The sequence below is a fragment of the Camelina sativa genome, chromosome 13 (assembly GCF_030686135.1).
Source record: "Camelina sativa cultivar CO46 ecotype springtype chromosome 13, ASM3068613v1".
NCBI lineage: Eukaryota > Viridiplantae > Streptophyta > Magnoliopsida > Brassicales > Brassicaceae > Camelina > Camelina sativa.
The window spans coordinates 2,168,479-2,195,948 of NC_141892.1; the positions used below are offsets into that span (position 1 = coordinate 2,168,479).

The 27,470-nt window shown below is 36.4% G+C and overlaps 7 protein-coding genes, 1 non-coding gene and 1 pseudogene across 12 annotated transcripts; 5 read left to right on the forward strand and 4 right to left on the reverse strand.

Moving 5' to 3' along the window:
* The first annotated feature begins 57 nt into the window (after positions 1–57).
* On the forward strand, positions 58–1,161 carry LOC104734583 (WUSCHEL-related homeobox 7-like). The gene is made up of 2 exons (XM_010454182.3): positions 58–489; positions 585–1,161. The coding sequence occupies exons 1-2, from the start codon at positions 129–131 to the stop codon at positions 794–796; spliced, it is 573 nt and encodes a 190-aa protein (XP_010452484.1). The 5' UTR covers positions 58–128; the 3' UTR covers positions 797–1,161.
* A 366-nt stretch (positions 1,162–1,527) lies between these two features.
* Positions 1,528–4,414, forward strand: LOC104737855 (26S proteasome non-ATPase regulatory subunit 7 homolog A). 2 transcript variants are annotated; one of them, XM_087480969.1, is made up of 10 exons: positions 1,528–1,898; positions 2,364–2,456; positions 2,544–2,625; positions 2,815–2,911; positions 3,006–3,081; positions 3,196–3,254; positions 3,414–3,536; positions 3,702–3,759; positions 3,849–3,934; positions 4,033–4,414. In XM_087480969.1, exons 1-10 carry the CDS (start codon positions 1,712–1,714, stop codon positions 4,096–4,098), a joined length of 927 nt encoding a protein of 308 aa, XP_087337095.1. In that variant the 5' UTR covers positions 1,528–1,711; the 3' UTR covers positions 4,099–4,414. The 2 variants fall into 2 exon arrangements, 1 of the variants encoding a protein (XP_087337095.1); XR_015577814.1 differs by lacking the exon at positions 3,702–3,759 and having other exon boundaries at positions 3,414–3,562; positions 3,825–3,934.
* A 2,037-nt stretch (positions 4,415–6,451) lies between these two features.
* On the reverse strand, positions 6,452–8,057 carry LOC104734584 (transcription factor DIVARICATA). Its single transcript, XM_010454183.3, has 2 exons — positions 7,169–8,057; positions 6,452–7,036 (listed from the first exon to the last, which is right to left on the reverse strand). The coding sequence occupies exons 1-2, from the start codon at positions 7,582–7,584 to the stop codon at positions 6,631–6,633; spliced, it is 822 nt and encodes a 273-aa protein (XP_010452485.1). The 5' UTR covers positions 7,585–8,057; the 3' UTR covers positions 6,452–6,630.
* Positions 8,058–8,407: 350 nt separating this feature from the next.
* TRNAR-CCU (transfer RNA arginine (anticodon CCU)) lies at positions 8,408–8,480 on the forward strand. The gene has a single exon. It is a non-coding gene; the product is annotated as a tRNA-Arg (tRNA).
* Positions 8,481–9,025: 545 nt separating this feature from the next.
* On the reverse strand, positions 9,026–11,491 carry LOC104734585 (L10-interacting MYB domain-containing protein). 2 transcript variants are annotated; one of them, XM_010454185.3, is made up of 4 exons: positions 11,250–11,491; positions 10,422–10,759; positions 9,844–10,338; positions 9,026–9,764 (listed from the first exon to the last, which is right to left on the reverse strand). In XM_010454185.3, exons 2-4 carry the CDS (start codon positions 10,725–10,727, stop codon positions 9,219–9,221), a joined length of 1,347 nt encoding a protein of 448 aa, XP_010452487.1. In that variant the 5' UTR covers positions 10,728–10,759; positions 11,250–11,491; the 3' UTR covers positions 9,026–9,218. The 2 variants fall into 2 exon arrangements, with proteins under 2 accessions (XP_010452487.1, XP_087337094.1); XM_087480968.1 differs by having other exon boundaries at positions 11,306–11,418.
* Positions 11,492–12,939: 1,448 nt separating this feature from the next.
* On the forward strand, positions 12,940–14,569 carry LOC104734586 (RING-H2 finger protein ATL43 pseudogene; annotated as a pseudogene). The gene has a single exon (XR_015577812.1). The product of XR_015577812.1 is annotated as an RING-H2 finger protein ATL43 pseudogene (transcript).
* A 3,107-nt stretch (positions 14,570–17,676) lies between these two features.
* Positions 17,677–20,437, reverse strand: LOC104734587 (putative sugar phosphate/phosphate translocator At5g05820). Its single transcript, XM_010454188.3, has 4 exons — positions 19,497–20,437; positions 18,906–19,009; positions 18,567–18,795; positions 17,677–18,283 (listed from the first exon to the last, which is right to left on the reverse strand). Exons 1-4 carry the CDS (start codon positions 19,941–19,943, stop codon positions 18,137–18,139), a joined length of 927 nt encoding a protein of 308 aa, XP_010452490.1. The 5' UTR covers positions 19,944–20,437; the 3' UTR covers positions 17,677–18,136.
* Positions 20,438–21,531: 1,094 nt separating this feature from the next.
* Positions 21,532–24,097, forward strand: LOC104734589 (uncharacterized). 2 transcript variants are annotated; one of them, XM_010454191.3, is made up of 3 exons: positions 21,734–22,387; positions 22,724–22,989; positions 23,421–24,097. In XM_010454191.3, the coding sequence occupies exons 1-2, from the start codon at positions 22,014–22,016 to the stop codon at positions 22,965–22,967; spliced, it is 618 nt and encodes a 205-aa protein (XP_010452493.1). In that variant the 5' UTR covers positions 21,734–22,013; the 3' UTR covers positions 22,968–22,989; positions 23,421–24,097. The 2 variants fall into 2 exon arrangements, with proteins under 2 accessions (XP_010452492.1, XP_010452493.1); XM_010454190.3 differs by lacking the exon at positions 23,421–24,097 and having other exon boundaries at positions 21,532–22,387; positions 22,724–23,190.
* On the reverse strand, positions 23,183–26,325 carry LOC104734588 (uncharacterized). The gene is made up of 3 exons (XM_010454189.3): positions 25,720–26,325; positions 25,227–25,592; positions 23,183–24,002 (listed from the first exon to the last, which is right to left on the reverse strand). The coding sequence occupies exons 1-3, from the start codon at positions 26,038–26,040 to the stop codon at positions 23,367–23,369; spliced, it is 1,323 nt and encodes a 440-aa protein (XP_010452491.1). The 5' UTR covers positions 26,041–26,325; the 3' UTR covers positions 23,183–23,366.
* Between the last annotated feature and the right edge of the window lie 1,145 nt (positions 26,326–27,470).

Here is a 27,470-nt window from a genome sequence, read left to right on the forward strand (position 1 = left end):
CACACCATCTAATCATATCTATATATTCGAACACCAGCTGGTCCATTCACATCACACCTCATAACATATAAACATATTCAAAACCCTAAAACGCAAACATTTTAAGAACTCTGTTCTTTAATTTAATAATGTCTCCTGGATTTCCCATCAAAGCTAGAGGACTAGGTCATAGCACTAACGGAGGAGGAACAGGGACGAAGTGTGGACGGTGGAATCCTACGGTGGAGCAAGTGAAGCTTCTGACGGATCTGTTCAAGGCGGGGCTGCGAACACCGAGCACCGATCAGATTCAGAAGATCTCTACGGAGCTGAGTTTCTACGGTAAGATCGAGAGCAAGAACGTGTTCTATTGGTTCCAAAACCATAAAGCTAGGGAGAGACAAAAGCACCGCAAAATCTCCTCCGTTGATTTTGATCATCGTCAATACAAAGATCTCTCTGCTAGTCCTCATCGATACAGACCACGTCTTCATCAACCACAACGTAAAGGTTATAATAAAGATATTGTATCTTTCTATATATGTAAATTATCTCATTTTACATTAAAAAGACTAATAATATGTTTTCGTTTTTTTTTCTTGTAGATATTTTTGAAGTTTGTGACGAAGAAGAAGAGAAAGTGACACAGACGTTGCAACTTTTCCCATTAACGAAGGTTGAGAGAGCAAACGTTACTGCTGGGAGCCACAGCGTATACACACGAGAGCAAGCCTATACGACGGCGTTTTCCACATACTCAACATGTGGAGCTGAGATGGAACACCCGCCGTTGGATCTCCGATTAAGCTTTCTATGAAATCGATTGCTTTTGATATTAACGACTCTAGTGGATGGGGAAAATAAAATAAAGGCATGAGATCACAATTAGTTTAGAACTAGCTACCTATAGATTTTGGTCTTTATATGCATGAGATAATTAATTAGACCCTATTTTGGAACTATATGTTTTTTTTTTTTTTTTTGAGAAAGATTTTGGAACTATATGTTTAGAACTGAAATTGACATGATCGATCAGTTTCATTAGGCTGGTATAGAACTTAAAGATAGAGTTGTAGTCAAATTATGACTGTCCTATACTCCTATCATGGGATCATAATAGGGCAACTTCTACTTGTAACAAATTATTTGCCCCTTCTAGTGGTTAATTATATTTTTGTTACATTCGTTTTCTTTACCTTACTCTCTTCATTGTTACTTTGGCCCTCCCATAAAATGAGAATATATTTACAATTTACGTTATATAGTAACATTTGGATAAGTGCAAAAGAGAAGAAAAAGACACCAACAATGGCAGTGATGATACTGTTTTGTAGCACATTTACCCTTTTCTTGAAAGTATCCACAACTTTAGTTTATTTTCTCCTCTAGAATTCATATATTCACACTCGTTGGAATAAAAATAATTAAAAGAAAGTCCTAATACTAATCAGCTGATGGGTCGATAAATGGGTTCACCACAGGCCCTTCATATTGGGCTTAACAAAACATAGGCCCATTATATATCTAAAATAAGTGGAGAAATTAAAAGGCAAATTTGTGTTAGAGAGGTTTTATTTTTCCTGGAGAAGAAGCAAACTCTCAAAGCAGCTCCGTCGGAGGAAAAAAAAAAAAAAGAAACCAGATCGGAAAAGTTCACTCTTTTCAAAACCTTCTCCGTAGAAATTCAGATTACTTAAAGGCGAGAGAGAAGGTTTGATTTCTAATCCCAACAATGGATGTGATTAAGACGCAACAGATATCAGCAAGGACGATCGAGAAAGTGGTTGTTCATCCACTCGTCTTGCTTAGTATCGTCGACCATTACAATCGCGTCGCTAAGGACTCGCGCAAGCGTGTAGTCGGTGTTCTCCTCGGGAGCAGCTCCCGTGGTGTCGTTGATGTCACCAACAGCTACGCAGGTTAGCCTTAATTTTTTAAACTTTTCCTCTGGTTCTCTTCGATCTCAGATCTCAGATTCTGATGGAGTCCTTGGTATACTTGAATTCGGTGCCTTTGTTCATGTTATAAGGGTTTTTCATATCTGGGTTCTAGCGAGATGTATATAATAACAGCAATTTAGGGTTTTTGTAGCTGTTTTGTAAAGTTCTGTTCCGGAATTGAGCACTTTTTAAATTTGATTTACTTCAGTAAAGTCTGTTCTCGCTAGGGTTTTGGATTCAATAGATCTCTCAGTGACTACTCGTATGTTTTGGAATTTCCAATATTTACTTCAATTGAAGAGAAGAGACAATTTTTAGGTTGATTTGTTGGAGGTTTTACTTGCATTATAGTTTGCAAAAGTGGGTTTAGTCCTTTGGACTCTGTTGCATATATATATATATGAGTCTATGACTCGTTTAACATTTGAAATTTTTGATTTGTAGTGCCCTTCGAGGAGGATGACAAAGACCCAAGTATCTGGTTTCTTGATCACAACTACCATGAGTCGATGTTCCACATGTTCAAGAGAATTAATGGTATTTTCTCAGGAAATTGATGCTTAGACCATATTTTATAATGTAGAAACCAGGCTTGCTTTTTAACAAAAGTTATTTGTTTTTCAGCCAAGGAGCATGTTGTAGGTTGGTACAGCACAGGCCCTAAACTTCGAGAGAATGATTTGGACGTTCACGCGTTGTTCAACGGGTAAGTATCCAGCTTAATCATTCAAGTAGCAATTTTACTGGCCTTTATGTTATGTTCTGTTAACATGTGAGATGGATTGAGGATATGCTGGTTCTTAAAAGCCTTATTTTAGGCAGAAATCCGTTCTTCTTTCTCACTTTTTTTGTGGCTTCTGTTTCATTACGTTTCGTTTTGCTTCTGATTCTGCAGCTATGTTCCAAATCCAGTGTTGGTCATTATTGATGTCCAGCCTAAAGAACTTGGAATCCCCACAAAAGCATACTATGCAGTGGAGGAAGTCAAGGAGGTAAGATACAAACCCTTCCGAATCTTGTCCATGTTATACAGTTGTATTCTTATATTTAATCAGGTGCTAATTAAACACTTGGTTGTCTCTTCAGAATGCTACTCAGAAAAGCCAGAAAGTCTTTGTTCATGTGTCTACAGAAATTGCTGCTCATGAAGTCGAGGAAATAGGTATGTCCAAAATGGTTTGATCACCTTGGTTTGATGTCTAAAAAAGTATATTTTTTTACAGCTTCGGAGAGACGTCTTTTGACACTTACCTGATTCATTCTCCTTCTTGTACAGGCGTGGAACATTTGCTCAGGGATGTGAAAGACACAACAATCAGTACCCTGGCGACTGAGGTACTTGTCTTTACAGTACTTGAATGTTTCATTATCATCTGTAGAAATGTCTGCTGAAATCATCCCTTGGAGGATCTGTATTGATGTTCCTGCAAGATTATGAACATAAGAGATTCTGCTCGAGGACTTACATAGCGTATATTGTATTCTGATCCCCAGGTCACAGCAAAACTTACTGCTTTGAAAGGACTGGATGCACGTCTTCGGGAGATCCGGAGTTACCTTGACCTTGTAATTGAAGGAAAGCTCCCTTTAAACCATGAGATTTTATACCATCTGCAGGTTAGAACTTACATATTTTCATTTAAGTGTTCTGGCTCTAGAAATTATGGTTATAAACTATTTGATATTGTCCAAATCGGTGATCTTTCCTCTTTCTAATTTTCTAGCCACTGTCTCTGCTATTGGTTATCTCATCTAATGAAATATTCCTCTTAAAATCGATAGGACGTTTTCAACTTGCTTCCTAACCTGAATGTGAACGAGTTGGTCAAGGCCTTCTCAGGTGAGTTTCTGCTATCAACTTTGAAATTATTTTGACTGCTTTCTTGAAGCATTTTGCGTCATTAGTCTCACTGCATTTATAATGTGCAGTGAAAACAAATGACATGATGCTCGTTATCTATTTATCATCCCTCATTCGGAGTGTAATTGCGTTACACAACTTGATCAACAACAAGGTAAGATCTTAACTCTCTCTCTCTCTCTCACGGCACACAATAATGTGAAAGTACCTGAACTTTTGATTGTGATTGTAATCTTGGGAGCTATGTTTCAGTTGCTGAACAAGGAACATGAAAAAGCAGAGGACTCAAAGCCTGTGGCCATACCTGCCACCAACTAGATCATGTTTTCTCGTGACTTGGTCATCATTGGCCTGCGATGACGGCAGCTGTTGTGTGTTCTCGTCACCCAAAAGAAGGGACAAGTCTGGGGGACGAGCCAGTTTAGTTTGATATCGGCTCTCTTTCGGAGTGTTGATTTCTCAATTGTTCTGATTCAGAATGTATCAAAGAGTCTTTTCATTATATCTTTCAAGTTGGTTAGGTTTTTAGGCCTCTTTTGAGGGGTTTAAGATACAAAGTTTCACGTCAATGTGTCGAAATCTCCACAAAGGGTCTTTTTATCCTAATGAAATTCTTGAGTTTTTTTTTTCTTCATCACATTTAGCATATGGTTTATTTATAGTGTTTACTAGTTTCTGATCGGCAATAGCTTGAATTATACGATCGTATGTTATCCAATTACCGAGTTTCTTCGGTATATCCAAATTTAGCATCTAGATTCAACATTCGAATGTAGAACTCGTTTGTTCGTTGTTCAAATTCAATCGATCCTCCATATATCATACAATTAAACCAAAAAATATGAAATGTCTGAATAGAGAGAGCCATTGATTGACCCAGCTCATTGACGACAACAAGGGAGACTAGCTAGACCTTTTGGATGAGCCCCTTGAGCAACATTCAACAACAACGACAAAAAAAATTAAAGTGAGAAAAAGATGACGAAGGAAAAGTAAAGCTAACAAATGGCGTAAGCTTCGTGAAAAAGATATTTGATGATAAGGGACAGAAACGAAAACAAGAAGGTGCTTTGATGATACGCATTATATATGCTTCTTTTTCTAAGTCTGCCTCTTTTGAACATTGTCTTCTTCTTTTATGTGTATTCTATTGCTACTCCTTCCTTTGTTGATGACTAACTGGGATTCTGATTGAGGTGGCCAAACGCCTCATATGGACAGTCTGCATATGGAGCCACGAGAAAACAAATCGACATAAATATATATTCAGTAATTCGAATGACATTGGTGGTGGTAGAATTTTATCTACTCCAACCGACCTAGCTACATTATTATAAACTAGTATCTTAGGGTTTTTATTCCCGCATGAAAAATTAATAGGATTCTGATTCTCTTAAAGTGACTATATATAGTAGTAGTATATACTATTCACTATTTACTCAATAAAAATAAAATAAATGGAGATGGCTTAATATTATTACGTAGTAACGTACTGTTTGTGATTTAAAAGTGAGAGGCTTTTTGGCCATGGTCGGAAAGTTAAAATACTTCAGAATATCTTTTATTTTATTCTCAAATGTTTTGATTGGAAAACTGAAAGTTCTCTAGCTAATAAAAATTAAAAAGTGATTCAATATATCTTCTCTTTTTTATATTCAGAAAATATGTATCTTTAATATAGTACAGAAAATCATGTACATTTTGTATATTAAATACATCATATCAAAAAGAGATGATAATGATATATGGTGTCACAATTCTAAAATTTTTAAAACATATTGTGAAAGAACAAGACTTGAATCATGTTGTAAAGCATTACATATATACATTGATATATATTATCAAATTTGTCTACTGATATACAAAAAAAATAAAAATCTTCCACTTCTGCTAGTTCTTTTATTAAAATAATCATGACAAGAAAAAAAATCATTTGTTCCGGGAGCTTATACAAATGTTCCACTTGTACCAAACTGTTATATTTGTTTGTGAAGAATAATAATATATTTAAGGACACCCTTAAATTTTTACAAACATAACAACAATATTGAGGGAGCAAAGGGTTGGTGTAATAGGTGAAAAGAATGTGATTCTTTGTGCCGAAAGTGGATTGCAGACTCAGCTTCTAATTATATACCGTTTACGAGTTAGTGGTCAAGCTTTGCCACCCATACACACACACACAATATATCCAACACTCACTTTTATTCGTTTTCTCACATCAATTTTTAGACATTGTTTTGTTAAAGTAAAAGAAAATTTTATACATTGTTATATTGGAAAACGCATATCAAATTTTCTTGACAAATCTTCTTGTGAATCTCATATTATATGTTTTGAGACAAGTAACCTTGGAATGCGTACGGCGCATCGTGATCAAAAGAGTCCAAATACAAATCGATATTCAACCTCAACCGAATTAAAGTTGGAATGAAGCTTAATATACATGTTTTATCATGTAGATGTTCGGAACTAAATTATCAAAAGATGAACCAGCTTATTAACGTACATGTTTCATCATCTCGAGTTTATAAAATTTAACAAAAAATTTGTGCTATATTAAAAAAAAAATCTAAGAAAATGACTGACCGTTACAGTTGCAAGTAAAGCCATAAACCCACCAATTAGTTCTTTTGGGCAAAAAGACATGGGCATGCATACTAGATATATATTAGCTAATCTATGTTTATTCCACAAACATAACATACATATTCACATACTAATTAATTTTCATCTAATCATGTAACATAACCATAATTGTAAGTTTAACCATAAAACATAATTCTGGAGTTTTTCCATTAATGCATTAATTACAGTTTTCAAAATTCGACATTATTCTCACTACGAGTTTCAGGATCTTGTGATTGTGTAACCTCCATCACAGTAGACATCTGCTCCGGCGAACTTAATGGTAGTAGGATCGCAGGGAGACATGACCGAGGAAAGATTCTGGCCAAGAAACATCACTCTCTCCTCTGCACTATCTCTGTGGGTGAACCCTTGTTTCGGCTCGGCCTGTTGTGAAACGAAGCAGCCTTGATCAGACGATGGACGGCTGAGATTGGCGTTCAGAAGATTGACGGTGGTTATGTCGTGAATGCTAGGCCGACGTTTGTCTTTGGCGCCAGAGACCTGTCTCTGGTAGTACTTTTGTGCATGGCTTGCAACCTGAGTCGGTGTTTTTGATCCCACAAAGTTCCTCGATATGTTTCTCCAATCTCCTTTCCCGTACTTGAGGAGCCCTAACAAGAATCTCCTGCAGAGAAAAATTGAAAAAAATGATAAACAAAGCATCAGCAAACCAACCAACCAAGAACAGAGAAGTGACGTGCAACTTAAGAAACTAAGGAGAGTGACTTGTGTGACAAGGATCACAGAGCTCAAGTACCTGTGTTCTTCCTCCGTCCATGGGACTCCTTTCCTACGATCTTGATCAAATCCTCTAGCTCCATTAGGCAGTTTACGATACGCATCAAAGTCACGCTGACTCGCAAGCTGATCATAGAATCCACATGGAGCAGAACGGTAACCCGGGATTGGGACAAGTCCTGCTTCAATATCGAAGAGGTCTTCTTCAAGCTTAGAGTATTGCCTCATGACATCAGATATGGTCTTTCCAGGGATCATATCAGCAACTTTAAACCAGCGGTCCGGCGTATCATCAGCATATACAGCGAGGGCTCGCTCAAACTTCTTGTTCTCTTCTTTAGTCCAGCTCGAGCTTTGCAAGCACATCATCTCTTGAACTACGAACCGGTGGTCAGAGGTTGGCACGTGCGAGATTAGTGGATGTAGAGTCTCCATCGTTTTAAGTTTCACCTATAAAGTAGTTATGAGTTTTGTTCTCTCTAATTTTTTTGGTAGCTTGAAGCTTTGATTTGTGGGTGTAGTGAAAGGCTGAAAGATTTTTATATGCTCTAAAGACTAAAGATATATAGGAATCAAACGGGGAAAACTAACGAATAGTTTAATGTTGGAATCAAAGAACCTGATTTAGTGAGAAATGTTTTTAGCATAAATTGAAGAATCTGGAAATATAACTCAAAAGATTAAAACTTTGAAGAATCCTTGAGAATCTGCAAAAGTGGGTCGTCAGAGTCAGAGGAAAACAAAACAAGCAAAACCCAAATAGTAGAAAGAGAACAAGTGCAGAAAGAGAGAGAGAGAGAGAGGTGAAGCAAAGGGCAAGAACAAGGAGGTAGGTATTTGTGGTATGTATTATAGAGAGTGCATGTGTGTAAAGTTGTAACCAATGAAACCACTCCACTCTCCTACTTGGTTTCATTTTATTCAAAGAGGATTCTTCACAGAATTAATGAATCAAATAATTAAAAAATAAAAATAAACTTCAATTAAAAAAATTCTTACCAGGCCAACATCTCATATCCTTCCAAAATTTTGATAACCACTAGAATTCATTCTTTTTCTTTTTTAGTTAGGTAATTTTTCTCTAATATTATTCAAAATCAATCCACAACACATAAAGTTGTCGTACAGTTAACGTGTGATATACGTCGGCGTTGCCTAAGGCTCAACTAATCTAAGAAAACACTTAAAAGAAAACACTTAAAAGAAAATACGAACATGATGTTAATTTCAGATGTATGTGATAATATTGGTTACGTAAGCGCCTGTAGCTCAGTGGATAGAGCGTCTGTTTCCTAAGCAGAAGGTCGTAGGTTCGACCCCTACCTGGCGCGTCGCACTTCAACCTGAAAGGTGTAATCAACTAATTGGATGCGACTAAACTTTTTGGTTTTTCCTTTGCCCACTTTGTTACTAGTTTTTTTTGTCGTCACTCGCTTTATCTACTTTATATTAAAAAGATTCCAATCAAGTGATCAACTCTCTCAAAAGCCCCTTTCACACACTTCATTGTCGGTGGCTCCAAACTTGTTCTGCTCTCATGTAAGGTGCATGGAAATTTTCAGGAAATGTATTGAAGTATAAAGTTTTCATTGAATTAATGTGAAAATAAAACTAATCACCCTGTTGCTGGTTTGTTTGTTTATCTGACAGAAAACAAAACAGCTCATAACTGTAACTTGTACACAAGATTCTGAATATCTTCTCCGAATGAGTCAGTGAAAGGTAATTTTATTATAGGTTTATGGTTTTAGATCTTTTGTGGGGGAAGTGGAGTTTGCGTACATTGCAGACTAATACAATTATACAAAATGGTTAAAACTTGTTTACAAGTAACTTACAAAATGTTGAATAATACACTTGTCACAAGAACACAAAGTTTTGAAGGAGGTTTATATTGTAAAAATATGACATACAACCACTTAGAATTTGGCAAATTCAAAGGTTCATCAACCTGATCTCTACCTTCTGTTTTATATATATAAGTAATAAAGAAAGATTCTTTTGGGTATAAAATCTTACAGAAACAGAGTTCAAAATTAACAAAAAGGATGGCTTTCAGCTAACTTAACCTATGTTGTAGTAGTAACAGAAAGCGAAGCAGAGTGAAGTCTCTGCAACCATGCGATTCTCAAACTTGGCTTCTTCAGCTCTAAGAAGATCTCTCTATACTCTCTCTTCAGAAACAGATCCAACGCAAACAAGTAGAGCTCACTACCTTCTTCCACCTCATTCATCGCGTCAAGACTTTGAATGCATTCTCCAATGCTGTACATAAGCTTTCCCGATTCAATCTCAACGCATACGGGACTTTCCTGTAACATACCGTCACTCATTGACTTCATGGCATCCAACGGTTGAGCGGTTTCGCTTTCTATCCGATCTTCTGCGTAACCACCATTTAGCCTGGAAGTTTCTGCTTCATCTATGTGCAGCTTTGACAATGGAGTTGGGTCATTCCATTGTGGTGAATCAGAACGATTGTAGAGGAGCTTCTTGCGCAAACGCGAAGGAGGAGTGTATGTCTCTCCAGGTTCTATAACTCCGTTGAAAATGATAGCTAGTTGATCAGCATGAGGAACTTCCTTGTGGCGGAATAGTCCTGCTTTTGGGTTTTCCTGTGATAAACCAAAGAGAGAAGCTTTTTTTTTAAATGAAGTCCAGTGGAAGAAAGTTAGACAAGTAGCATTATCATACCCGAATATAGATTCGCCAGTCCTCTTCTGTTGCACCGAAACTACGAGTTTCTGGATCCCATTTCATGCTACTAGCTCCAACGAGTTGACACCAAACCTTCCAAGCCTTCCTAGTACAATCCCAGTGGTTTTTCAGCTGCGCTCTTGTATAACTAAGGCCGGTATTATCATTAATTGTCTCAAGAATCGTCTTCCAACCTTCCTTGTTAAAATGTGCCTCGGGTCTGTTCCCTTTCAAAGTCTCTTGAACCAACAGATCAAGAAACAGCTCATGTGTAGATGGAGACCAATATCCTTTTGTTTGAGGGTTAGATGAACTACACATGCTTTGGTTATCTTCATCTTCTTCCTCGTAACAACTTATTCGCCTCTTCTTTACACTCGAAAGCAAAACTCCCTCATCCTTGACCTCTACATTCCTACCCGCAAAGATAATCTCTAGCTTCTTGAGATCTGGCGGAACACTCAACCTATACTGTCCAGCATCAGGATTCTCCTGCAGCAAAAACAATCACTCACCTTTTTAGCCTCTCACAAAGAAACAGCATAAAAATGCCACAACTGAGTTTGATATGTAACCTGTAAATAGATAGCCCAGTCATCATCACTAGCACCAAACGTGTTGGTCTCAGGATCCCAACTCATATAACTGCTTTCAACGAGTCTACGCCATATTTTCCACTGCCTTCCCATTGTATCCCAATGGTTTTTAAGCTGCATTCTATCGTACATTGCCCCTGTCTTCTCCTGAAACGATGACAATATATTCCTCCAACCTTCTTTCGTAAAATGTGTCCCGGGTTTATTCCCTAGCAATGTTTGCTCCACGCATAGCTCAACAAACACTCTGTGATATTCAGGCTCCCACACTGCTTTTGGCCTCATTTTTTTTTTCTCACTTCTTTATCTCCAAACTCCTAACAATAAAAACGATTGAACATTACATAAGTGTTACATGTCTTAATCCTTATAACAACAAGAAAGAAACAAAGAGACATATCATATAAACAGTCGTACAATTGAACAATTTCAAGAAACAGAACACAAAAACATAATTGTGGGACATGAAGACAATTAGATCCTTATTACAAAAGCAAACAAAGAGACACACAATGCATAAAGATTAACATGAACAATTCAAGAAACAGAACACAAATCATATTAACTTATAGACCTGTTAGATCAAGAATCTGATGATGTAAAAAGAATCTATGGATGATATTGAAACAGAGAACGCAGACGCGTTTACATGAAACGTGTTTCAGTGAGATGAAAAAAAAAAATCTGATTATGCGACCTGAGACTTCCTCCCCAATTCAAAATCAAAAGAGGGAATTTTGCAAGAAACCCTAATTCGAGTAATCTGAAGAATTGAAGAAATTACTATAATGGTTAAAGAACTCTCACCGGCGGGAAGGGGGAAGCCGCAGAATCAGATTTTAGGAAACGGAGAAGAACGTTACCCGGAATCTGATGGAAACGCGACAGCGATTGAGTGGCTAACACTGTGACGGGTGTGTGTGTGTGTGGCTGGAGAAGCCGATCGCGATTTTTCCTCCCTTTCTCTCTGTTATTTTTTTTTTTTTGCGTTTGCACCGCACTGTACGGATTTGGAAGGCTTTACTAAAGTTATGGGCTGGGCCGAGTTTAGTTGGTCATGCGCGTCATGGACCTTGATGAAGAGATACTCTAACTTCGTTAAGAGGATTCACAGAGGTTTGTGTTGAGTCCGGTCCTGATTTTGCAATTCGGTTTAGATTTTTCTTTTTGCTTCTTTTTTTTTTTTTTTGTCAACATATTTTTATAGCTGATTATATAAATGGGAACTGAATCGTGAAGGTAATTATTGTTCCAATCAAATATATTTAGGTGACTACTATCGGCATGATGATAATTTGTGGGGGAGGGTGACCACGATTACCCTAATTAATTACAAAAACGTTTGCTTTAAATGGGCCGTAACGTATATAAATAGTAATCGTTTGAGAAACATTGATAAAGGCTTAAAGCTGGCTAACCAAAATATGTTGTCACAAAGAGAATCCGTTTTTTTTCCTCCTTATGCTTGGAAAGATCTTATCCTTTTTTGTTTTTTAGTACTGGATGTAAGAAGAGCTAAAGCAAATGGCAAAACAGCAAAATGAGAACAAAGTGTTTCTTATTCAGTGTGTTTAGCTAGTGACTTTTCAGGAAAATATTTGAAACTAATATTTTGAGGCATAATTAAACATGAGTTTTTTAAAACATATTGCTTGAAAGTGTGACTTAAAAGTTGAGATTCTACACGCAGAAACAAAAAATGTTGGTTTGTATGAACGGTAAAAATGTGACTGTATTCTTTAAACCTTCAGGGCATCGTGTCGTGAGAAAACAAATTACACATGACTAGTTAGTTAGCTAGGATGTTAACATTTCACTTGATAAAGATAAGAGACATAATATCGGAATTGGTTCAATTGAAATTAACACATGTTGGCTAAGACTTCACGAGTGCGTAAGCTTTCATAAATTATTGAAACTTAAATCATTGTCAATAGTATTTAATTAGAAAAGACTAATAAATAAGAGACATGCATTGATGATTTTGTTCTTGTTGTTGTTGTTGTTGTTTGGTTGCATTGATGATTTGATTATAGTAGAGGCTCATCGACTCTGTGCTACTAGCCGATTAGATATGCTTTGAATCAAAAGAAAGCGTTATTATAATTAGTGTGACAATTCAAAAAAAAAAAAATGCAGTATTCAATGAGATAATACATTTAAAACTGCAGGTACAACTTTTTTAATATACAACTCTGACATTGTGATCTCAATTAGAACTAGAAGTCGCTAATTGAAACACATGCAATGCAAATGCAAATGCACTGCATGAATGAATGAAACCAACCAACCTCCCTAGTAACTAAACTAACTACTAGCCCTGTGTTCAATTGAATAGCATCATCATTGATTTGTCTCTCCCTATTAATTTCCATTAAAAATTTCAATTTTCTTTTAAATACTGTATTACAAAAAAAAAAAAAAATGTTTTGGTTAGTTTATAAAATCAAAATTTAAGGCATGAAAGATGATGAAAAAAAGAGAAGTCATGTTTTTAATGCAAATACTCTTTTGTCTTTATTCACTTTGTTTTCTTTCCCTTTAAAATCTCTCTCACACTCAGAAAAGTGTCACCCTTATTTTCAGGCACTTCTCTCAATTAAAATATAAGAATTTTAGAAGAAGAAAAAAACCATTTTAAAGTCTAAAAGACCTTCTCTTTCAACTAGAAGCCCCTGTAAGCCATGTCTTCTTCCTTGTTACTACTTCTGCTCTCTCTTCTATCACTCTTCCTCAATGTCTCACTAGCAGACAATCACACGGCTGTCGTCATAACAAACTCAAACACTACGTCGCCACTTCCACCTCCTTCTCCACCTCCAAGTCATAACTTAACTTCCTCTTTCATGCCCGGAATCGCCGTTGTCATCGCTGTCCTCACCGCGTTTTTCTCTCTCACTTTCTTGCTCCTCCTCTACGTCAAACACTGTAAACGACGAAACGACGGCGTTTACAGTAACCACCAGCAGCGTTTCGCAGTCTCTAGATACGGAGGCAGTGGGTATTACGCCGGTGGAGTCGTACTAGGGAGGAAAAATTCCGGTATAGACCGGTCCGTTATCGAGTCTTTACCGGTTTTTCGGTTTGGTGCGTTGAGCGGTCAAAAGGATGGTTTAGAGTGCGCCGTGTGTCTCGCTCGGTTCGAACCGACGGAAGTACTGAGGTTACTGCCGAAGTGTAAACACGCCTTCCACGTGGAGTGTGTTGACACGTGGCTCGACGCTCACTCCACTTGCCCGCTTTGCCGTTACCGGGTCGACCCGGAAGATATACTCTTGATCGGTGACTGTAACTCCTGGTTCGAGCTCCGTTTCTCTACTAACCGTCAACAAGAAGAATCTAACAGTACCGGTTTAACCCGGTTTATTCCGGTTATTAGTCGAATCTCCGGTCGTCATTCGTCAGCTGGCGAACGAGCGAGTCGTCGACTCAACGAGATTAGAGCGTCATCGACGTCGTCCAAAGCGAAGCCGGCGCCGTTTAGGAGATCGCTCGATAGCTCTTTGAAAGTTAATAACTCCGGCGAGGAGAAATCGGAAACCGTCTCCCTGAACTGTTTGGATCGGTTACAGAGAAAAGACGGGTTACTGTTGGTTCCGAATCAGGAGAGATTCGAGCACCGGATAATAATCTCCGGCGGGAATCGAGACGATCAGAGGTGGAGCGAGGTGAGGCCGTCGGATCTTTTGTATCTACGGTCGGAGATGATACTAAGCGAATGTAAGAAGTTAGCAGCGGCGGAGGGTGGCAGAGATGTAATCAACGGGAGAAGTGTATCGGAGTTAACGAGTATCGAGAGACGGAGGAGATGGGGAGGAGAGCCGAGACAACGACAAGCCACGGCGGTGATTTCGAGATGGCTCGCTTGGTCCCATCGTGCCTCCGCTTCCAGCATTGTTTAAAAATTTTATTTATATTTTTTTGGCCCCTTTTAATTTTGTCATATAACATTTTTGGCCGGTGTAGTTTTGTTTGATAACAATTTAGCCCAAAATTAATTTATTCGAGACAATGTAACAATGGCACAGGTAGGAGATGCACGAGTGCGAGGAAGCACAAATCATTTCTTTTTTGTATTTTAATTTTTGAGGAAATCATATAAGGAAAGTGAAAGGTTGAGTTTTTTATATTAGTGTCTTGGTGTAATAAAGGGCGAGTATTAGGGATCTGATAACTGAGTTTATTAAAATAAAAACAAATTACAGTAGCTCCTAATTTGTCTTTTCATACATTGAACTCATAACACTGAAACATTATGTGCTTGCAAGACAATTTATTAATGAGTTATATTACTGTTTCTTAATATTTAGCTTTGTGTGGTTTTTGAAATATAATAATAATGGTAAGAATGGACTCTGTTCTTTTTAGACTTCGTAGTATAGTAGTAGCTTTTTAGTTTTGGGACCTCAAAAGAAGGTTCCAATTCAAAAATTTTGACATAAGACAATGTTCTGACACAACTCATGATCCATCTATGATTATTTGTTGTATATATACATCTAATTGTTTAGTATTGTGTAATTTTAATCACATGATGAAACCTTATGTACAAATTGATTATCTCGATATAATACATGTTCCATACTTTCGAAAACTTTCCAAGTAAACACTACTAGGTGGTATCTTTATGTAAAAACCAAGAAATGTTCAATTCAAAATTTAACTTGTGATTTTTTTGTAGACAGTACTTTTACACCCATTTCTTTACGTGAGACTTTGGGAAGGAGCGATTTAAATTACTTTTACAGTTCATTCTTTTAACCTTTTCTACATGATAATTGTTATGATGAAAGCAAAGAAGCCATAAACGTGCTAGACTGCTATAGTATAGAGAAAACTCGGTTGTTTGCAAATTTAAGTATGTGGCAGATCATTTACTTCCAGAGTCATTGTTGATTGATAGATACAACCAATTTTGGTTACACAATTAATAAGATGATATCGTATTTTCTATTGACTACTTTAAATGTTTGAATTAATGATATGATTTTCTTTCGTGCCATCACTTTACAACTCATCATTTCCAAGTTCCAACATTCTATATTTTTCTTTTTCTTATTTTATTAGTAATTCATTTTGTGGTTTCTTTTCGACAGCTGATCTTGTTTCTTCTTGTTGGTTTCGTAACAACCACTTGTGTTGCCCACTCCTCTTTATTAACTAGATATTGAAGAAAAATAAACGATTGTAGTAGTAGCACACGTAGTACAGGCAAAAGCAAAGCATCACAAGTTTGGTTTATATATTTAGAGTAATCGGTGTATAGTTTGTATGATTAATGATGATGATACAAGTTCATAAAAAGTAAGCAATGTTTGCGAGTATTTATTAGTTTTGTTTTATTGATAGAACAGTTATCTACTTTTTATATCATCCAGTCAAATTTATATGACTATTGATACGGTTAAAATATTTATAAAATAGAATAATCATATAAAATTCAATAGTTACGTGCATGAGTTGTCTATATACATGTGATCAACATCACAGTTCAGATTCATATAACTTGCATGAGTTCCATGAAAGGAAAAAAATCATCAGATAGAGGCAAAAGCATATGTCACAATTGAGATCCTTCTTTAATGTTATCCTAAACAGTACTTTTTGTTGTCATTTACATTTTATAATGTTTTGTTTGGACTTACTATGAGAGAGATCGAAAATGAAATGGTTGAATAAATTGACGTACGGTCTGTTAATTACAACAACATGTCGAGAGAAAAAAATGTTAACAGAGAGATGAAATTATTTGAATCTCAACAGCAAGGGATACATAAAGGAGAACATTACATGTGGCCTTTGCCTGTGTTATCTCATGTATAGTCCATCAATCTTAATTACTAACCATAGAAAATGACATTTTCATTAGAATAAAAACGAATTTATTTTGTCTATTATCCCTTGCCATGATTTCATCCGCCTAACGTTACTATTCTCCTCTCTAAATTATTGTGCGTTCGGTGGTAACTATACGATATAATTTCTTTTTATTCTTTTACCATTTGGCTATGAGAAGTGAAGAATGGAATTCCATGAGAAGAATATGGGCATATCAACAAACAAAAAATCTTGGGAAAGAAAGAAATAAATCATTTCCACACAGACTACGAAATCCAAAACTGCTGACAAATCTCAGAGCTCAATGAAAAAAGTGGCCCACAATAGAATCTTTGAAATTACTAGCAGAGTTTATAGAGCTGCAGAGTTCACTAGATATGTCAAGATATAGAATCATAATTACATCCTCTATACCGTTTTCTGACAAAATAAGTACTAATTATTATTTTTGATGTTTTGAGAAAAAATTAGGAAATAAATATATTAGGAAAGACAAAAAGTAATTAAAATGTAAATCTTGGAAAGTCTCTCTAGTGAGAATCCATTGATCAAGAAATAGAAGGGCAGTGTCCAGTGTCCTTTGGGTAAAAGCGTGGATACGTGTGTGTACATGGTCCTCATTATCATCTTCCTGCAAAAAGAGGCCACCCTTTACAATATCTCTCAATTACTTTTCTCGATTCATGAAAAGCCCACTCGAGTACTTGAAAGAGTTTCATAGACTCGACTCAACTGTCACAGTCTCCCATCTCTCTTAATCTTCCAACTTTTTTTGGTTTCTTTTCAGCTTTCTTGTCTGACTTGTAAGTGTATACATTACCAATTTACTCCAACATCTCTTGCCTTTTTCGTTCCTCTCCGACCCCATTTTTTTGGCGTTTTCCACTCTCTATATCTCCTGAATTTTTACTCTTGCTCTGTCCCTGTCGAGAGGGTTATTATCACATTGCAAGTTTTGGTACTTAGACTAATAATAAGTGGAGCGAGTCTTCTCCATCACCACACACTCTCTATACAAAATCTATTTGGATTGGCCTACTTAGTAAATTGTGTGGATTATGTAGATCATGAAAGTGAGATATGCTGCGGTGAATTCGGATCTACAGCTTGATATGATAATGGCTGCCGTTACTAGTTAAAGAAAATGAAGCGAGTGATTTGACAAGACAGGCTATATAGACAAAGACAAGACTGTGTCCTCTTCCGTAAAAAATAACTCCTTTGTCCCCTTCTCTCTTTTAGCTCTTTCTCCCCTGCAAACTGTTATCACTTCCAATTCTGATTCTCTCTGCTCTGCTCTGCCCACAACAGTTACTACACAGCTTTGTGATCTCAACAACTCAGGAACCTTGAGATAGCATAATCTTGAATTCAAAGAATGACCAGAACAAAAAGATTAGGAACTTTTTCTCTTTCTATTAATTAATCGGTGTTGTTGTAAATGTTTGACATTACCAAACTAAAAATGTAAAAGAATCGAAGAAAACAAAAAAAAAGCTACTTCAACAAACAACCTACGAGAAAAGGCAAGAGAATCCGAGAAAGAAAAAACAAAAAAAAAAAAACAAAAAAGGTTACTTATTCATAGGAAGTTCTCTAAATTCTTTGTCTTTGTGTAAATCAATCATCCTTCTGTTGCTTTGCTTCTCGTGTTTCTGCCAACAATATCCATGCTTTTGGCCCAACTTTTCATTAAGACAAGAGTCAGTTATGCTGTGTAAGATTTTGGTAACAGCAAAAGAGACTACTGGCCTGTGTTTTCCATATGGGAGAGAAAAAATAAAACATATATATATAAGGAGGAACGAGGAGGAGGAAGAAGAAGAAGAAGCTTGGTGTGTGTGTGTTTGGTGTTCTCATTTGCTTCGTTTCTTGGCTTCGCTGTAGAGGATCACTCCACAGACGGTGAGGGAGTAACCCAGCATTCCTGTTACTGAAACCGGATTCTTAAAGATTAGAATGGAGACCACCACTGCTACAGCTCCTTTGGCGTTTCCTAGCACCTGTCACAGACCAATCAGAACAAGGTCGTATGAGTTTACGTGAATCACATCTTAAGATTCATTTTGAAACGTAAGGGCACACCACGCATAATATCATACACATAAGTACATAACAAACCAAATCCAACTGAACATTTAAGAAACATGACAGTAACAGGATCAAGCTGATAACTGTTTCTCACTAGTTCTACACTTACTTGGACCGACTTTGCGCCAACTAAATACCAATTCATCTAAATCTAACATAAACAAGGATGTAAAAAGAAACTGGATTGTAAATTACCTGCAGAGTGAGGGCGCTAGTGTGTTTCGTGACTAAGAAATTTGTCAAGTTGACGAAATAGGCGAGCGCTGAATTGAATAGAAGATACCAAACGATCCTGAAATCATCCCTTGCAAGTGCAATTGTAATGCCGACAACATTTTTCTCCATGATAAGAGTAGCAGGCAGAAGGAACACGACAGCTATTGGAGCCATGTAAAGGAGGAGATTCATGGAGTTGAGCTTTTCCCTTCAACACAACAATTTATAATCTTTTTAGCAACACTCTTTAGGATATTCAAACTATTGCTACATAGACCTTTAAACAATCACACTGAGACAATGTCAGCCGTATCTTACCCTTCAGAAGAAAGCAAAATTCCTTGAAGTACTGATTTAAGTGCTCTCGCAGCTGTGGCTGCAATGCACATAAGGAATCCAAACAGGTGAAAGCTTGGCTCACCCTGAGACAACCAGAAATTAAGAAATGTCAAACAGAGAAAAGCACTCAGAGAAATAAAGAAGATATCAGAGGAAGCAAACACATCACACCGAGAAAGAACAAAAATTTCCGCTAATCAAACATTATGAGCAACAAATGTTCATAAGGTGAAGAGAGGATGAGTGAAACACAGAATTCAGCGAGTCCAAACATAAAACAATCCAAAAAATTTCTAATGTGAAACGTAATTCAAAAATTTGTCAGAGCTTAAGAGCTCGTATCATTGGCCATAAAATGAAACTGAACCAACACCATATTAAGCTCGTAATGACATCTAAGCTTCTTGCTCCAAAATTATACCTATGATGGCAGCCTATGAATTGAATCAACCAGAGCAATAGAAGCTCTAGTTCACGCTTTTACTTCACAACGAGAAAGAATCAATCAATTCCATCAAAATGCAATATTTAAAAAAAAAGGATTCAACTTGGAGAGTGTTAGAGAGTTACCCCACTAGCAATAACAACACCAGTGACAACAGGGAGGAGAGTGAAGTAAGTCAACCAAGCCTCCCTCTTAAGGGTCATCAAGTAAGCAAACACAGCCGTGAAAAACGGGGTCGTAGCACCAATGGCTTGGTTAAACGAAACAGGGAGAAACCGAAGAGAGATGTTCCCAAAGACCACCGAAACACAAAAAACGAGACTTAGAGCAGAGATCTTGAAGAACTGGACACGGGATCGAATGGTCTGCATCGGAACCATCTTCAACCAAGCAATGGCGACGTAGCTGAGCAGGGAACAAGCAGTCATGTGACACATGGTGAGAAAGATTGGGTATTTGAAACCGTAGTTGCTGAGCAAGTACTTGTTCAGCAACAATACTCCAATGTTGGATGAGTACCAAGACGTGACTAGCCCGATTGTGAAAAACCGGCCATTCGTCGCCATCTTCATCTTCGATCTGAATGAGATTCAAATCTCAAAAAACCCTATTCCAAAAACTTTCGGGATTTTGGTGTGAATCGAATCTGGACAAAAAAAAAAGTATACAGATATTTTTTTAACGAGTGATGATGATGATGATGATGACAATGTTTTATTCCATCGATCAGCTGAGAACTCTGGGTTTTAGGTTAGAACACGCGAATATGGCTGGAAACGAAGAACCCGGGTAAGAAAAAAGTTGGGATTTTTTTTTGGAGGAAGATGATGAGAAAGAAGAAGAAGCTGCAAAAAATAAAATAAAAAAGGAGAGATCTTGCTTGGCTTAAAGCTGCAACCTCTCTCTCTATCTCTCTTCGTTCCAGTTTTTAAGTGAACTTTTTTTTTTTTTTTTTTCAGTTTTCATGGTTTTTTTGGTGCGTTATGTATTGTTTTATAAATGTAAAATTTCCAGTTTTTCTAATTTTATTGACTTTTTATTTTGGTTACTTGAGATTTCAAAGTGTGGAGGAGAGATATGTGTTGTTGTAACAATGAAGAAAAGTAGCCTGTTGGTTTGGTTGACTTGTTTAGTAAATTAATTATACTACTTTTGTAAATGATTTACGTTTTGTGAATCAATCAAACTAGGACTAGTGCTATAATCCTTGGCTAGAGAACTCAATAAAATATCTACTTCAGTTTTAAGCATATTTTAATTGACTAAATTGCTGAATCGAACACGAATCTTTTTAATTAATGAATCAAGGAAGCGTTTGGTTAATCGGTTGGATCATCCTCCAGTTTCTTCTATTAAATCGGTCAAACATCTATTTAATTAGTTAGGCAGTCGACGATTATAAATTATTTTTTTTCTACGAATACAAAAAGTATTTTCAGGAAAAAAAAAAGTCATCTAATTGTTAATTAGCAGAAGTTTGGCAGAAAATTATGTTGAAAAAAACTTTTAAAATAAATTTAGCAAACCTTTTTGAGCAAGTGGGGGTGTGGAGTGGTAAAAAGACCAATAACAAAAAAAAAAGCTTTATTAGCGGTGTAGCAAAGGGGTATTAGTATAGTTACAGTTTAGAATCGATGCATGAGCCTTAAGTCAAAACAATTTATAAAAAATGATAGTGTATACTGTCTAGCAATTTAACTTGATTGTTACGATCATTCCTTGCCCCTTGGTATTTCTTTCTATTGGGTTTAGACTATAAATCCCTTTTTGTGAGATTGGGCTATACTGGATCAAATTCTCTGTTGTTGTCTGTGGACTCTATGGTCATCCCCAAGATTCCCCACCGGTTAAATTTGCAATAAAGCCTAGATATATCCATCCATAAATTGCTACTTCTTCTATACAGAACCAATTTATATTTGGTATATAAATTTATGTCGAATCATCTTAATTTAGTCATGAAGAAAATTACAATATACTATATTTTTGTCTAGTTATACAGTATTGAAAGTTACATAAATAACCCAAATTTTTTTTTATATAGAAACAGCTAAAATAATCTTTTAGATTTTTATTCTGCCTTATCTGGTTTGAAGTTGTTGTTTATTATGGCGTTTTATATATGCTCTGTTTGTCTTTTATTGGACTCAATTTTATTTCAATAAAACTTCTATGATCACAAAAAAAAGAAAAAAAAAAAAATCTTTTATCTAAGTTGCTTAGTTTTTCTCCATTACTATATTGACAGTAAAAGATACTACGTAGTATCATTATCATCCAACGATATTGAATTATTCATTAATTTAGGTTAGGTGTATATACTTAAAAGAAGATATAATTAAAATCCCCAAGTGACGGTAATGACGAGAAATAAATGAGAGGTGGGTCTGTCTCTTTAGCTTTGTTTGTTTAAATAATGTTTATATATCAGATTCCCAGGTGAACCACAAGAGAGAGAGAGAAGAGTGTCTGGGAGAGAATCTGACGACGATCACTTAACTCCAAATCTCAGTGGTCATTTTACTCTTAACGTTTCAACAAGACTCTCTCTCTTTCAAGGAGCTTCAGAGGCTTGATGATCACCTTCTCAAGTCTCATTTCGTAATTTACATGAGGATTCCTCATCTGGGTCTCTACGAAAAATGGAATCTGTGCAGCCACCCCATCTCGAGACCCTTGTCTCTGCTCAAGTAATCCATGGTGGCTCCAACGAAGACAGAGAGCCTCCTCGTAGGAGCTCCGTTGCGGTGGAGGTGAAGGAAGGAGAGATAGTAGTCAAGGATGAAGAGAGGAGATCGAATGCGTCGGTATGTTCGGTGGAAGTAGATCTGGAGCTTGGAGGCCTGCCTGGGAATGCCGTGCAGTCTGACAGAGATTGTAGGATTTGTCACATGACCTTAGATGCAGCGAATCTTGAATCTGGTGTTCCCATTGAGCTTGGTTGTTCTTGTAAAGCTGATCTCGCTGCTGCTCATAAACACTGTGCTGAGACTTGGTTCAAGATCAAAGGAAACAAGTAAGTTTTTATATTATTATCCCCAAATTCAGATAATGATGGTTTGGTAGTTACTTCCCACTATGAGTACATAAAAATCTAACCTTTAAGATAGTTTTTTCCAAAGGCTAATACTATCCTTTATGAGTACATAAAAATCTAACCTTTAAGATAGTACATAACTTAGGAAAGTTTACTTTTTTAAGTGTTTTGGTTATTGTCACTTTTGGCTTTCACTGTCTGCTTGATATGTTCCAGTTTTGAGACCAATTGTTTTCAGTTTAGAGACAAAGCTTTGCTTTTTTTTTCATTTTCTTAAACCGTTGTGATGAGATTCATGGTTGGGTTGTTTTGCAGAATCTGTGAAGTATGCGGGTCGATTGCTGGTAATGTTGTTGGAACTGTTGAGGTGGAGTCTGAGGAAAGTCTTAATGAAGCAAATGGTGTAGTAGTGAATCAAGCGCTGAGAACATCTGGTCCACGATTGGCTGAAGCTAGAAGCTTCTGGCAAGGACACCGGTTCTTGAATTTCCTTTTAGCTTGTATGGTCTTTGCCTTTGTGATCTCATGGCTCTTCCACTTCAATGTCCCCTCTACATAGCTAGTAGAGATCTCTGGGAAAGGTATTTCAATCTTGTACCAATGCCTTTTTCCCACTTTTAAGTTTATTAAGGAAGACCAAGACCTAGAAGAGCGCATAATGCGATTGATTTGCGGGTTGTTGTTTCTGTCTTGAAAATGTAAATGTGTTTTGTGGTTCAGGATGATAATGTATATAGCTCTAGTCACACTCTAAAGCTTAATGCAATTGCAGTCTTGTGAAAGTCTCTTCTCTTATCTCATTGTGAAAATCTGATCACTTGCATTGCATTTTGCATCCCAAGAGTTCAGTGATTTACAGAGGAACCCAAAAAACCAAAAATAGAAATAATATCCTCTGTTTCGATGTTGCAATAGATTAAGTTATGTACAAGAACCGAAACTCGGGGGAACATGTTTTTTATGTCTCTTCAGTGACCTCTGATTCATCTTCCTCTTCTTCCACAATTGCTAGGATCTTAGAGGAACTAATCCTCAAAGAAGCGCTCCGGATCTTCATAGGCAGCTTTTCATTGTTAGCAGCTAAACCACATTCGACTTCTTCTTCTTCGTCATCATCCTTCTTGAGATCAGAAGGCGGTAAGAAACAATCCATAGACAAACCTTTGATGTTAAAATCCATTTCCTCAATCTCCCAAGTCTCTTCCATCCGAGTCCTCGAGTGGTTATCCGAGTTCTCACCAAACCGAAACAGAGAAACAGAGCTTTTGCCAGCGTGTGCTACCTGGATACCATCGATGGTCCTGTAATCTTGGATGAGAGACTCCATTGTTGTCTCCCAGAAGATGCTGTTATCGTCTTGAGCTTTGATTCTTAGAAGGTGAGAGTCTTCAAGTTGAATCAGAAGACCTGTTCTCTGGCTGAAACATCCCCACACAGTGTGACGTATGATCTCTATATTGCTGCTGCTTCTCGCCTTGAGTGCTGATGGCTCTGCGTCTAGTTTGAGTATGAAACAGTCTTCGTCATTTATCTTCTTCTCTCCCATGCATACCGATCTTGCGAATAGATTAGCCGTTGATTTTGGATCAAGACCCTGTTTTTTTTTTTTTCAGAGATTTATGTCAGTATATTTTTCTTTGATTCCATAATAACTTAATAAGTAAAAAAAAAAACACTTGAAAGTTGAAACAAGTCAAACGATAAGTAACTTTTGTCCAAAGCAAACAAACGCTATTGTTTTGGTGACATCAGAAGATCTTATGTTGTAAATAAGTAACTAACTAAACCCTATACTTGGTAATGGGAACAAAAGTCTACTTTGTTAACAAAGAATGTCTATATTTGGAGATACTCTCTATTTACTATAATATCTTGATGGTTGTTGTTAGTGGTGGACCATAGATAGATGGTTCCAACAACCTTGGTAATTTTACTTGTAAGCATTTTCTCCACGTTGAAATGAGAATATAAAGAGCTCCGTTCCATGAGACACGTCACACTTTATGGTTATATCAAATATCAAAAAGTCATAAGTAATTTACATTGTAAAAATATGTGTGTATGGTTCTCTTGTATATATCAAACATTATACGATGACCACACACAAAAGATGATCAATTCTGTCATTTGACAAAGTTGAAGGTAGGTTAGCTAGACAAATTTTCTTTAGAAATAAATGAAAAGAAAAAACAAAAGAAGAGGACGTTTGATGATTGAAAGATCTTTTTGCCAACAATCAAGGAAAAGTAAACTTTAACAACTACCAAGAATCATAAAAATCAGGATGGAATATAAGAAGATTGTATCATCGAACTCCAAGTGGAAAAACTCTTTCAGTATCATCATAATGATCAGTGGATGCATATGCTTTATGAGACATAAAGGATCTTTGTCTTTTCATGAATCAAGTATAGACTAGAAATGTAGCATAACCACAAGAAAAATATCCACATCAATTATTTTCCAAATAATATTATTTCCGATATAATAAAAACCCCTAGATTTTCGCAGAAACATAAAAAACCAAAATATATAGAACATAAAAAGGGCTATAGTCTACTTAATAAAGAAAAAACCATAGTTCAATTGTTTATTCCAATTCCATCATAGCAAAATTTCTTGCTACAGTGTTTCAATATTTCGGTTATTTTACCATCCATAGTTTTTCTTTTTGCAAATAAGACGTTTGGCTATGTGTTGCATATTCTTTAGAAAAATGTCATTGATTTCACTTAAAAGCTATGCTTTTTTAAAAAAGTAACAACGAAATGATTAATAAACGTACTATAGAAAAAAAACAAAAATGGGGATTGATTACCTGGAGGAAACGTCGCAATGGTCTAGGAGGACCACGAGAGGCATGAGAAGGATGCCAAGGAGTTTGTCTCCAAGCGACTTTGGCATCACTACCGGCACTGATTTTGCAGCCTGAGACGACTAGCTCAAGACACCATAACTCTATTCCCTTCTGCCACAACACAAAGCCTCCCACTTCTCCTCCTCCGCTCTTTATACTCCTCGCCTTCACCATTTTGCTGTTCAAGCTTCCTTCTCCTGTACAGAACTCTGATGCCGTCATCCTCACTTTTCCCATCGCGTACATGCTCTCTACCGCGTTTAACGCACGATCGCCTCCTACCGCCGCTATGTATTGCTTCACTATGTATTGTGCCATCGACATCTCCTGCATATTTCCAATACCAAAAAAATTAATGCGATTATAAAAAAAATACGATCTCGATAGTGTTTTCGTTTAAAAACACCTAATAGCAAAAGCAAATGCAACTTAATCTAGGATAGAAGTAACTTACGAGAGGTTGATCTTTGATGTCTTTGTGGATGGGGTTCTCGTAATCGTTATGGTGGTCAGGCTGAACGGGAAGAGGGATCAAAGGAGCTCCAACGACTCCAAGAAGGAGCTGGATCTCTGCGTTACGACCACCAAAGAGTCTTGTCATGTTTGTGGCTGTTGCGGTTCCGGTTGCGGTCGCGGTAGGTTTTGACCAGTAAGACTTCATTTGGTTCCATCCTGGTTTTGTCTTGGACGCAGCAAACAACTCCTCAGGCATTGGAACCTCGAGGACGGTTTCTAACCCGTCTTCGAGGTTGTAATTTGGACATAGTTTCCTCATATTAGCACCAACAACAAAAAAAAAACGGATTGGAGGAATTAAGTTGAGTGAAGAGACAGAGAGAAAGAGAGAGAGAGAGACTAATCTGTGCAAAATTTGGATTTGAAGAAAACTTAAAAGAGATTGAAATCAAGAAAGAAAAATTCGTCGTTGTCACCAACCGACCGGAACGTGGGGAGGCCTTTTGTTTTGTCGTGTCTGCACGCTATCTCACTCTGCTTACGTCTTGTTTATGTATTTACACAAGACATGGGATCAAGATATATATTTGCTAAGTACTGCAATATCTATTTTTTCGTTTTTAGTTCATAATATAGCAATCTTTTTTAGTTGCTAACAAATTTATGACTATATCAACCTCTAACCGAATCGAATATCACTTAAAATATCATATTTTTTTATTTTATTTTATATTTTGGACCTAATAATCGTGCAACGAATTTATTAGAAGTATAGTATTGACCTGTCTAATACTATCGTTGTAGAAAAAATAGCAGCCATTAACTACGATAGTTTCTAACATTCTTTGTACATGGTCTTTAAAGATCGGAACATTAGATTTTAGATTCAGTAATAGGTTTACCAAATGATTTTATGAACTGAACAAATTAATATATATCGGCTTTTGGCAGTTTCGTGACATCCGTTTCCTAAACTCGTAATCAAATAAATATATTTCCCATATTATAAAATCTATAAATAGTAGTATTAATAAGTTTTTACCTTTTGAAAATAGTATTGATAAAAGTAATACACGAGTGCACATCTAGTTTATACTTGTCTATCTTGACTCTTGATTATCAATTAGTGGCATGTAGAGCGGGGAGTCGTTATATGTGAACCAAATTTATTTATGACTAAAAATACTAAACAAGAACATTCTGGTATAAATGTACATCTCCCATTTCCATGAAATAAATATTTTCATCTTCATTATTACGGGACCCAGATATGAGATATTAAAGGCACTATAACTAAAATATCACTACCAAAATCGATGGTTAAAATCAGCTATCATATTAATTGTAAGACTATCGTTTACTACAAGTGTACAAGCCTAAAATCAGCGATTGGTTGTATTATACAACTTGTATATTTGTATATGGTTTAGAAAATCTTTATATGGACTTGCAAAAATTATTTTTTATACATCTTTTAACTTTTATATAAAATAGCGTCTTTTTGTATATATATATATTTTTTTTAAACTATGTGTATTGCACGTTCATCTGAAGCAGTATTAATATGATTATGCGTTTATGTTGTTTTTCCTTTTTTTTTTTTTCGGAATATAAAATCAAATACCATTTATGTTGTTGTCTACGACTATACAATATGCATTTTATTGCATCGTATATTATATCTATTTTAATTTTATATTTGATTGTACTGTTGAGGAGTGTAATATTAAAATTTGATTGAATCCGTCG